This window comes from Typopeltis vanoorti, chromosome 25, assembly GCF_054136105.1.
Source record: "Typopeltis vanoorti isolate ZY-2024b chromosome 25, IOZ_Tvanoo_1.0, whole genome shotgun sequence".
NCBI classification, from domain to species: Eukaryota; Metazoa; Arthropoda; class Arachnida; order Uropygi; family Thelyphonidae; genus Typopeltis; species Typopeltis vanoorti.
The window spans coordinates 62,385,876-62,398,501 of NC_143573.1; the positions used below are offsets into that span (position 1 = coordinate 62,385,876).

At 37.5% G+C, this 12,626-nt stretch overlaps 1 protein-coding gene across 1 annotated transcript in view; it reads left to right on the forward strand.

The window, feature by feature from the left end:
• The window catches only part of LOC150092788 (protein lin-9 homolog), a 248,894-nt gene that overhangs the window by 146,504 nt on the left and 89,764 nt on the right, over nt 1-12,626 (forward strand). The window contains exon 10 of the mRNA XM_090414279.1: nt 8,543-8,671. Within this exon, the coding sequence (XP_090270405.1) occupies nt 8,543-8,671 (129 nt within the window). The remainder of the gene's footprint in view (nt 1-8,542; nt 8,672-12,626) is intronic.

The following is a 12,626-nucleotide window of genomic DNA, read 5'->3' on the forward strand; positions in this document are numbered from 1 at the left end:
CATGCACATTAATAGAAGAGTATGTGTAGAGTCTACACCATTACATTTAGCTGTAGCAATGGTGTTGCCATTGGAAAGAGACGTTTATTGTTGAGCATGATTTTTGTTCATATGGAGTTAGTAGAACAAATGGTCCAAGCCTACAACATGTTTGTGAGCAATTTCTGAAAGGTTCCAATGTACCGGGAGTGTTCTGCCGCAATGCAAAGGGTATTGGGTGAGACCACAAACTGCTAACACGAATGAGAATCACAGGCATGTACTGGAGCAAATGTTACAGTCTCTGAAACACAGTCATTGCTGAACAACGGTAAAACTATGGATACTGAATCAGTCACTACAGAGAATCCTGAAGGAGCTGGGTGCCTTTTCATACATCATTCAGGTGGGCGAGTGTTTAACAGCAATGGATTACACTGCACAGTGGGAATACTGTGCATTCATGCTGGCCAGTGTTTATGAAGATCCATCCTTCCTCCGTAATGTCCAGTTTTCAGACAGAGCGCATTTTTACGTGGTCATGTAAACAGACAAACTACAGGTTTCTTGGTTTCTCGAGACCTGAAATTGTCTAAGAGAAACCTCATCACACTTGGAAGGTCACTACATGTTGTGCAGTTTCTGGCCATGGCATAATATGATAGATTACAGTTAGACTTCAAAGCTGGATTACTAAAAATAGGAATATCTCTCTCTCTCGGGAATAGCGTAAAATTTTGTGAAAATTTTATGCTTAGCAACACCGAAATGTCATCATCATCATCATCATCAAATTCCTGTCATGTACCCTCAAGGGGTGTATAGGATATGACAGTACTACATGAAAAAATTACATCATTACTAACTTCCTATCTACAATTTTCCTCCAAATCAGTCTGTTACTTGTCAAGACTCCAACATTATCAGATCTTATATTTCTATTGTCTAAGGCACTTTGTACCGTATCAATCCACCTATATCTTGGTCTTCCTCTGGGTCGTTTTCCTGCCAACCTGGCAGAGAACACTTGTTTTGCTAATCTTTCCTCTCCCATTCTATTTAAGTGACCATACCATCTGAGATTAGCTCTGCTAACGCATTCCTGGATGCTGACAATGTCAAGTTCTTTCCTAATATCCTCATTTTTAATATGATATTGCCATTGATGCCATCTGTTCACGCCTCTAATCTTTCTCAGGACTCTCATATCTGCGGTCTCTAGTCTTTGGTCAAGTGTTTTACTTCTGACCCAGCTCTCAGATCCATAAGTTAAAATTGGTTTGAACACAGTCTTGTATACAGCTAATTTAGTGTTCCGACTAATTTCTTTCTTATTCCATATGAATTTATTCAATTGACTTCCCACGATACCAGCTTTGCTGATTCTGTTGTCTATTTCTATATTTAGTTTACCATCTTCAGTAAAAATTGTGCCTAAGTAGCTGAAATGTTTTACTTGTTCCACAGGTTCTCCATTCACAACACAGTTGATATTTTCAATGATTCTGCCTATTTTCATTGTCTTTGTCTTTTTATTGCTGACCTTCATACCATATCTATTACAACAGCTATTCAATTTAGTCAGAGAATCTTGCAGACTTGTAGCGGATTTATTTAGAAGTATAACATCATCCGCATAAAGCAAAGAGCTGACATTAACATCTCCAATTTTGATATCAGGTTTAATACCACATTCCTTCATAATGTGATCCATATAGATAATGAATAACAGAGGGGATAATGTACATCCTTGTCTCACACCAGATTTAACATTAAACCATCTTCCTGTACTTCCTTCAATTCTAACTGCTGACTCACAACTCAAATAAAGACTAAGTATTGCTTGATATAATGCCCCATTGACACTATATAACTGCAGCGTATTGAATAGCTTCTCTCTTGGCACCTTGTCATATGCCTTTTCCAAATCGACAAAACTTAAATACAGATCTTTGTTATATTCCCATGCTTTCTCGACTATTTGTCGTAAAGTGAAGATCTGATCCTGACAGCCTCTATTTGGCCTGAATCCAGCTTGTTCTTCACCAAGCTTTTCTTCCACAATTCTTCTCAACCGTTTCTCAAGTATACTTGCATAGATCTTGCCAGGAACACTCAGTAGGGAAATACCTCTGTAATTCTCACATTCAGTTTTATTTCCCTTTTTATATATGGGTACTATGAGAGCTCTACTCCAATCATCGGGAATTCGTCCCTCTGTCCAGGCTTTCTGAACTATGCAGTGCAGCCACTGTAAGACTCTTATACCACCATACTTCAGCATTTCTGGTCGAATATCATCTACTCCTGCTGCCTTTCCACATTTCAAGTCTTTGATGGCTTTTTCTACTTCAAGTATGGATATGTATTCCTGACTGCATGCCTGGTCAGTGTTTTTTATCACTGTGCTGTCATCACTGCTTGTTTCATTTAGCAGTTTTTCAAAGTAATTACTCCATACTTCAAGGATATCTTTTTCTCCTGTTTTCATTTCACCTTTATCATCTCTAATTCCTTTTACAGCACTCTTTCCTCCATTCCTAAGCTTCTTCAACAACCTCCAGAATATTTTGCCACCTTCTTGATATTTATTTTCTATATTCTTGCCAAAGTCCTCCCATGACTTTTGTTTAGCTAGTTTTACACACTGTTTAGCTTTCTTACATTTGTCTCTGTATTCTGTAAGAGTAAAAGCTGACTTATTTGCCAGGAACTTTTGATATGCTTTCTTCTTTTCCTTCACTGCCTCTTTAACTTCCTGTGTCCACCAGGGAGTTCTGATTTTTTTATCTTTGCACACAACCTCACCACATGCCTCTCTGGCGGAATCAATCAATGTTTCCTTCAGAGTTTGCCACTGAATCTCCAAGGTTTGATTCCTGTTCTCAAACTCTTTCATTTTCTTTTCAATAATATTTCTGTATTTTAGTCTACAGTTTACATCTGAGAGCTGCTCAACTTTTATTCGCTTTAAAACTTTCTTACATGTTATTCTTTTCAATATGAAATTCAATTTTATCCTGCTCAAGACTAAATAGTGATCACTTCCAATTTCAAATCCTCTGTACAATCTGGTGTCCTGCACCAGGGAGAAAACATCACTATCAACAATAACATAGTCAATGAGACTTTTCTTATTCCTAGCCTCTTCTCTCCATGTGAATTTGTGCACATTTTTATGTTGGAACATGGTGTTAGTAATAACCAGTCCATGTCCTGAGCAGAAATCCAACAGATATTTGCCATTATTATTAGCTTTGCTCTTTTCTCCAAATTTTCCCAAAATATTTTTGTTTTTTGTTTTGTTGAAATGTTAAAAAACATGAAATGTTATTCATTGTTCTTCCAAAGTTATATACTAAATTGTGTGTTCTCCCCACTTTTATGTTCCCTATAGATAACACTGGACAACAAAATTTTACAATTCATGTCACCCAAATTAATTTAGTCATTTCTTAAAGATTTTAAGTGCTAAATTTTGACACTGAAAATGCAAAATTGGCTATGGTTTGTGTAAGATCTGTAGTAGTTGATTATAAAATAGAGTAACAGTACTTATCACATATACTGGTAAATGTCAACTTCTATGTCCAACATCGCTTGTATAGGTGTTCAGAATCATCTCTAGCAAGCATCCAACGGTAGTCACCCAACATAAAAATGGGCCACTTTCTCTAGTGTCGTTTCTCCATGATTGCAATTTCCCCAATGGAAATATTCACCGTGCCCATCGCTTTCCTGCAGTTGTTGGGGAAGAAATCCGAGTGGGAATGGAGCAAGTGTATTTTTAAGGATATGTTGCAACCAAGTTTGTGATTCAAAGACAAGTCCTCAACCAGTTCCTTGTAGTTTTCTTCCCTGAACATTTCCAAGGAAGTTAGTTGACACAAGATGATTAGCAGGTCGAAGAACTCTCAGATCTGAGGACCCACAAAAACTCCCTCTTTAATTTTCACTTTGCTGAGTCAAGGCTTCACTGACAAGGGAATTTGTCAGTCAAGTACTTCAAAGTTGATCCAGTCCAGTCCATAGCTTTTAAGAAGTTTTTTTTACCAGACCAAGTTTGGTGTTTAGGGGCAGTAGCAGAATTTTGTGCATTTCTGCCAGTGCTGGGTGTTGCACATTCTTCTCTCTGACATTCAAAGATTTCCAAGTAGGCCAGTATCTCTTCACATAGCGCAAAGTCCTTGCTTGTCTGTCCCATTTATACAAAAAAGCATCAGTACTTCGTATATATCCCAGCTGCAGATCCATGAACACAGACACTATCTTCAAGTCGCCACAGAGATGCCAGCTGTACTTGCTATATTGAAGCCAGTCCAACAGCTGTTTTAGGTTGCTGTAGGTTTCTTTCATGTAAACAGCATGTCTGACTGGAATGGATGGAAACTAGTTTCCATTATACAGCAACACCACCTTAAGACTCAATTTCGACAAGTCTATGAATAGTTGCCATTCATGCGAGTCATGTTTGATTCGAAGGGCATTCATCAGTGATCTACATTGTAGCTAGCTGAACACAATGTCATCTTCCTTTCGAAAGTAAGGCACAAATTGTTCATGAAGAGTACAAAATGAAGCCACTCGGACATTTTCCTTGAGAAGATTCCATTGTAGAAGTCTTGTTCTCAGTAACTCTACTCTGGCCTTGGACAGCTTCAGATTGCAAACAAGATCATTCAGTTTTTCTTGTGTGAGAATGTGTGGTGTGGCTGACATATGGGTCATCGTTAGATGCCGAAGGCTCAGGAAAACCCAACGTTGGTTTGCCTCCATCCTCATCATTCTCCAAATCAATGGAAAATTCTTTCGGAGGTTTGGGAATGGTAAGTCCTTTGCCTGCTAGACTGGCTGGAGAGATTGTATGTTCGGGTATGCTCTTGTCCACTTCTTCAAACCATAGGAACAGCAAACACCATCAACACTTTACTGCCGTTCAGCGACTTCGAAAAATTTCTAGCACACGTACTGCAGCATATCTGTGGGGGCACAGACCTTGTCCTGATACCCAATCTTACATCCAAAATTTAGTTGATATACTTTTTCACTAACAGAGTTTATGGCCTTTTTCTGGCTTGCAAATGTCACTTCCCCACAAATGTAACAAAAGTTATTTGCACTGTTAACACAAGTTCATTGTACAGGGTGATTTATAGCCTCCCTTGATGAGTGCACGACTCCCTGGAGGTCTCAGATGATAAAGTATCTTCACAGTTAGGTTACTTGTATATAGATTTATTTTGCATCAGTTAACTCTATATCCCATAATGGACAGCACACTTTCTTTCACGTTTATATTGCTGAGCATTATGGGAAGGATTACTACCAAGACCAGTTTCAATTTTTATAGAGGTGTCTCATCAGTGGGAGCTAGATCCTAAATGAAATACTAAGGTAAGTCAATATAGAAGTCATATCTTTCTTACATTTGGTAAAGGATTGAAAGAAGAGTATAATTTCTTTTCTAGTATAATTTACTTTGTTACCAAATAAAAAAACTTTATACAATTATTTCTGATCTAGAGTATTTCCAATAAGATGGTGATATCGCTACTTGTATATAGAAATTATGAACATTGCATTTATTTAACCTCAGAATCTTCCTGGGTCTAGCTCTCACTGTTCTACCCAGCCCCTCCCATTATATGAAAAATTTCTTCCAATAATAAACCTTTACTAACTTATCTTGATCATATCCCCCTCTCTTCCTCCTAATCACAGGACTTTGCAAATTGCATTCTGTCAAATCTTTCTCCATACCCCACATTCCAAAGATCAGTTACCACCTTAGTTATTCTTCTCTGAACTCTCTATTTCCTCATCACTACAAAAGCCATCTAACCAAATCTGCACACAGTAATCCATATAAGGCCTTGACTTTATTTTTGCATGTTAAGGTCCTCTGTATCATTGCCATAATCCTATGTGATGACTTCACAATTTGTGCAGTGTGACCCCTGAACTTCAGATCCTTGTCCAACACCACTCCCAAATCTCTTCTCTCTTCCACCTCCTTCGGAATTTCCCCACTAAATGTATACATTGCATCACATCATTGTTTACCAAATTTCAGAGACTTGCACTTTGCAACAGTGAACTGATAGTTGCACTCACTCAACCCACTCATACAGTTCTATTCAAGTCCTCCTGTGAGGCTGCACTTGCTTGATTCCTTATTGTTTTCCCCAGTTATGCTAAATGTCTCTATTGAAATCTCTCCTTACATCATTAATGTATGAGTTAAACAACAACAGCTCCAAAACAGACTGCTACACCAAACCACTAAGTGACATTCCTCTTTTAGGATACTACACCTCTCTACTCAACTTGTTGATATTTGATAGCCAGTCATTTATCATTAATCTAGTACCCAATTCCATCCATTCCAGTTTAGTTACCAACTTGTTGTGTGGCAATCAAAAAACCTTTGCAAAATCTGAGTATACCACTGTATATGCATCTCCCCTTGTCCAATGCATTTGTCACGGTACATAAGTAAATTAGTAAAACATGAGATCATTTCAACAAAGCCATGCTTATAATCACAGAATGCTGTTGTAAACCCACTTCTGTACCTTAGCTCTCACCAGCTCCATAACTCCAGTTATACAGATTGGCCTATAATTTGTAGCCTTATCACTACCTTTGGAAAGTGGAACAATTTTACCAGCCTTCCACTCCTTTAGGACTTGTGCTGCTGCAAGACTTATTAAACAAGTATGCCAAGGTTGATAGTAATTCCCTAGAACACACCCTTAAAACATCTAATAATATATCAAGTCCACTTGATTGACATCAAGCTTACTTAATTCCTCACAACTCTTGCCATTTTCTCTTATTTACTCCGCACTTAAGGTGCTAATGATTTCACACTAATGAGGATTAAGTAGCCCGAACACCTCGATTACATCTTCTACAGCAGTAATCATCATCTTGTTATAATCATTCTTCTTTCTACTTACCACATGTCTAAAAAACTCTACAATTTTTCTTGGCCTAGTTTGCCAATTTCTTCTTATACTTTTGCTGTCCTTATCCAGTGAGTCACCTTTCTGGCCTGCTTCTTTACACACTTCGTGTAACTGATTATTTCCATTATTCATCTTGTACTGCCTATACAGTATTTTTTTCTTCCAGATTTCATGCATAATCCCTTCATTCAGCCATTTGACACTTACTTTGTCCAGTATTTTGACCTTTGGAATACACAGAGGCAATTATATATCTCTGTCAGTCCTAAGCAGCATTCATCGCCTTCCTACTTAACTCCTCATTCTGCTATAGCTCCAAGCTGTCTAAGCTTTTGATAATCACTAGGCTTGTAGTTCCACGTATATATTCTTTCTTCACAGAAGTCTTCATATGGCTTCATATAAGTCTTCATAGAGGCAATTATATATCTCTGTCAGTCCTAAGCAGCATTCATCGCCTTCCTACTTAACTCCTCATTCTGCTATAGCTCCAAGCTGTCTAAGCTTTTGATAATCACTAGGCTTGTAGTTCCACGTATATATTCTTTCTTCACAGAAGTCTTCATATGGCTGGCCACAACCCAGCCATTGAAATGGGTGGAGTATTATATTATATTCTCCTACAAAATATAAATTGGCCATAAACCATACACATCAACAGATATAGCAAATTGTTGTTTGTTTGGAATAACAACCAGAGCACCTAATACTATCAGGCCAGTATATCATGTCTATTAATTACATATGTTCTTGGATATATGAAATGGAGAGATAATGACATCAAATAAAAAATGCCAACATTTTTACAAGTGATAGGCTTTATAAATAGAACTTGTAATATTAATCTTGCACAAAAAGAAACACAAACACACTTAAAATTGTACAATACTTTAGCAGTACCTATGTTGTTATATGGCAGCAAAATTTGAGAAATAAACAAATGAAATTAGATTCATGAGAAGAAATACAAAATATATATTATTAGACTAAAAAAAAAGGAATGAAGATATTATAAAAGAACCAAGACTAAAATTAATGAGGGGAAAAAACTAAACAAATATAAACAAAATAATTGTATAGAACATGTAAACTGAATGTCCAACATCATCCGATATCCTAAACAATTAAAACATAAACCAATTGGGAAGAGAAGGCCAGGTAGACTTCAAAAGAGGCTATTAGATTAAAAATGAGAATGGAACAGATCATCAGGTCTATATCCATATTTAGTTATGATTTTCTTTCACAATTTTGCTAGTTTCACTGTAGAGAAAGAATTAACTGTCCTGTTATCATCAAAATTCTCTTTATAAAAAAAGCCAATGTTTTGCTTACACTTGGATAAAGGATTAAACTAAATTTATTATAGTCTAACCAAGTGAAAAAAACTTCCAAAAAAAAAAAAAAAGTTTCTTTGCAGTAAAAATATCAGATACATAAAGACAGGATAGGATCAATATAGCATACTTATCTAATTTTTTGATTGACCAGTGCACACAGATATTTATAATATAAATGGAAAAAGAAAAAAAAATTAATTATTATGATTATATTTGTACTAACTGATGAATATTGAACTTTTTTATGCTCAGCAGACTTCCTATGAAGAAGCAATCACTGTGGAGTTCCAAAAGCGTTATGCAGGTGTCATTTTGGAATTTGAAAAACTTAATAAGGATTTAAATGAATATTTAGTTGGAGTACAACAATATTGTCAACAGGTAATCCTATTCCTTTATCTTTACATTGAAGTATTCTACCATTTTAAATTGAAGCAAAATAATTTACATATTATAAAATTAAGGTACATTACAAAAGAAGTCAAAGTGCACCTTAGCGTAGTTTGGTTACACTAAAGGTTTGAAAGTAGCTGTAGTAAGTACTTTGTTCTCAATACAAAAGTTAGCTGAAGGGACAGAGAGGGGAAACCTAGACGACAATTCTACTTAACAAATCACACATCAAGACCCTACTATGTCTCAAAAGAGAAAAGTTCATAAATTATTGATTGGCTGGCCCAAACAAATTATTATGGAGAATATAAGAAATAAATTCTGTACCATTATGATATCAAGTCAGGAACTGGCAGACCATGCTAGTGACACTCCTGCACACATGATTAGAGAAGTCATTACACATTACAGGTCAGAGACACTATTTTTAGTGTCAGCAATTGCTTTGAAGCATTCGCCTAACCTTAACAAGTATAGTTGCATAAATATGCCAAAAATGTGGATGACTGTCATTGTACGATCAAATTCTACACAACTATAATACTTCTTTTTATATGACATTAGAAGGTGCCAAATTAGGACTTTAGATCCTTAGAACATTAAGAAGTATAGCTGCATTAATCTAAAAAAAATAAGACTTATCTTAACTCCTACATGACTATAACACTTCTTTTTATGCAACATTAGAGGGCACCATATTAGCAATGGACGAAGGACTTTTGTCCATTGCAATTTGAATTGTTTCACTTATTCATTGTTTTAGTAGCAAGGCTTATACGTTGGTCATACATAACTGGTAATTGCTTAAGGAATTAACAACGCATATAAAGGATATTAATTAAAGGCAACTTTAATAAATAACTTCAATATTTCAGCAACGTTATGTTGCCATCTTCAGGAACATAAAAATATGGTATGTGTATGCAGGCACTAACAAAAGCAAATGAGGAAGAAGGAAAGAAACTGATATTGTTCCTAAAGTCCTAATGATGCCTTCTGGTGGGCTAATTGAATTGTCTTGGCCGTTGGGCTGAGGTTCTCATAATGTAAGTCTCCCAAATTTGTGGTAGTTTCATGCACCCAAATTTGTTGAGGTTTGGAATGTTTTTTAGAGCTGCTGATGATTCTTTGAATAATCTTTCGTACTTGAATTTGCTTTGGTGTATTATTTTAATTTTCTTCCAACGAATTCTATGGCAGGTATCTAAGGCATGGTCTGCCAGCCCAGAGTGGCTGTACTGGTGAAACCGGATTAGCCTTTGTGTTCTGAAATCCTGATATTTGTTGTTCTGCCTGTTTGGCCAAAGTAGGACAATTTGCAGCTGCAAGGGACCTGGTATACACCAGGTAGGTCTAGGGGAAGTGGTTGGTCTTTGGTAAAGCAGATAAGGGATGCCAACTTTTTATATGGTCTATAACAAGAAGTCGGGTAATATTTTTTGAGGATTTTGGTTATTTTCTCAGAGGTGCCCCGGATGTAGGGTATGGTGATAGATTTAGTGTAATCTTTATTGTGGTGGTGGGGGGGGGTGTGGTTTACTGATTTTAGTATTTTTTGGAGGTTATAGCTATTGGTTAAGAAAGTGTTTAGAATGTGGTTTAGTTCAGTGGTTAGGGCATCGTCATTTGAGCAGATTAATTTTTCCCTGTTATATAGTGTTTTTATAACCCCGTATTGTTGTGAAGGGGGGGGGGGATTGCTGGTGAATGTATCTACCTATATGGGTGGGTTTTCTGTAAACAGAAAAAACCAAAGATCCATCAAGCTGGCGAGTGATTAAAGTGTCTAGGAAGGGGAGGGTGTTGTTTTCCTCTTTTTCTAAGGTGAACTGGACTCTGGGGTGTTGGTTGTTTAAGTGTGTTAGGAAGGAGTGGATGTATCTGAGCCATGTGGCCAAATAGCGAACACATCATCCACGTATCAAAGCCAAATAGTGGGTTTTTGTGGGGCAGAGTTTAAGGCTTTCTCTTCAGAGGTCTCCATAAAGAAGTTGGCCAAGGGTGGGGAAAGTGGTAAACCCATGGATGTCCCCCTCTATCTGTTTGTAGAATTTTCCTTGCCAAACGAAATAGCCTGAGTTCATTGTGAACTGAAATAGGGCTGAGATAACAGGAGGAAACTTGGCTTGGATGAGTTCTAGGGTTTCTTTGATGGGACATAAGTGAATAGGAAGGAGACATCAAAACTGACCATTATGTCAGTGTGTTTTGGAGTGAGAGGTTTTTTATGTGTGATGGTGTGTTGCCAGTATAGTGTATGAGCGTGTTGGCTAAATGTTTGGTTAATTTATATGTGGGGGGAATCAATGCCATCCACTGTGGAATGTAATAGCACATTTTGTTTATGTATTTTTGGGAATCCATATAATCGGGAGGGGGGGGGGTCTAGAGTTATAAGGTTTTAATTTGTTAGTGACTTCCACAGGCCAAGAAGTGACTTTCTTAAGGAGTCTGTGGAGAGTTCTAATCTGAGAGCTGGTAGGATTATATTCAATAGGGAGGTAGATAGTGTGGCCTAATACTAAAGCATTAAGCTTACCTTTGTAGTCCTTTTAATTGAGAACCACAGTGGCGTTTCCCTTATCTGCTTTGGTGATTACTATTTTTTGTTTTTCTTCATTTCTAGTAGAGCTGCATATTCGTCTTTGGATAAGTTGGTTTTTGGAGGTTTTGCTTTGATGAGAACACTGGCTACATCCAGTCTGATGTTGTTGGCGATATGATTAGGAAGGTTGCGAATCCCACATTCTGTTTGGATCATGATTTCCTCTGCAGGTATTCTTTTAGGAGCTAGGGCTAAATTGTGGCCATGTGAAAGTGCTTCAGGCTTTAAAACTACAGACGAGAGGTTGACTACCATGTTGAGTGATGGCTGTGATAAGGAAGTAGAATTCTACAAACAGATAGAGGGGACATCCATGGATTCACCACTTTCCCCACCCTTGGCCAACTTCTTTATGGAGACCTTTGAAGAGAAAGCCTTATACTCTGCCCCACAAAAACCCACTATTTGGCTTTGATACGTGGATGATGTGTTCGCTATTTGGCCACATGGCTCAGATACACTCCATTCCTTCCTAACACACTTAAACAACCAACACCCCAGAGTCCAGTTCACCTTAGAAAAAGAGGAAAACAACACCCTCCCCTTCCTAGACACGTTAATCACTCGCCAGCTTCATGGATCTTTTGGTTTTCTCTGTTTACAGAAAACCCACCCATACAGGTAGATACATTCACTAGCAATTCCCCCCCCCCACACACACACAACACTACAGGGTTATAAAAACACTATATAACAGGGAAAAATTAATCTGCTCAGATGATGATGCCTTAGCCAATGGCTATAACCCCCAAAAAATTCTAAAACCAGTAAACCACAACCCCCCCCCCTCCACAATAAAGATTACACTAAATCTATCGCCATCCCCCTACATCCAGTGCACCTCTGAGAAAATAACCAATATCCTCAAAAAATATGACCTGACTTCTTGTTATAGACCATATAAAAAGTTGGCATCCCTTATCTGCTCTACCACAGACCAACCACGACCCACCTGGTGTATACCAGGTCCCTTGCAGCTGCAAATTGTCCTACTTTGACTAAACAGGCAGGACAGCAAATATCAGGATTTCAGAACACAAAGACTACATCCGGTTTCACCAGTACAGCCACTCTGGGCTGGCAGACCATGCCTTAGATACCTGCCATAGAATTCGTTGGAAGAAAATTAAAATAATACACCACAACAAATTCAAGTATGAAAGATTATTGAAGGAATCATCAGCAGCTCTAAAAAAACGTTCCAAACCTGAACAAATTTGGGTGCATGAAACTACCCCAAATTTGGGAGCCTTACATTATGAGAACCTCAGCTCAACGGCCAAGACAACCCAATTAGCCCACCAGAGGGCACCATTAGGACTTTAAGAACAATATTAG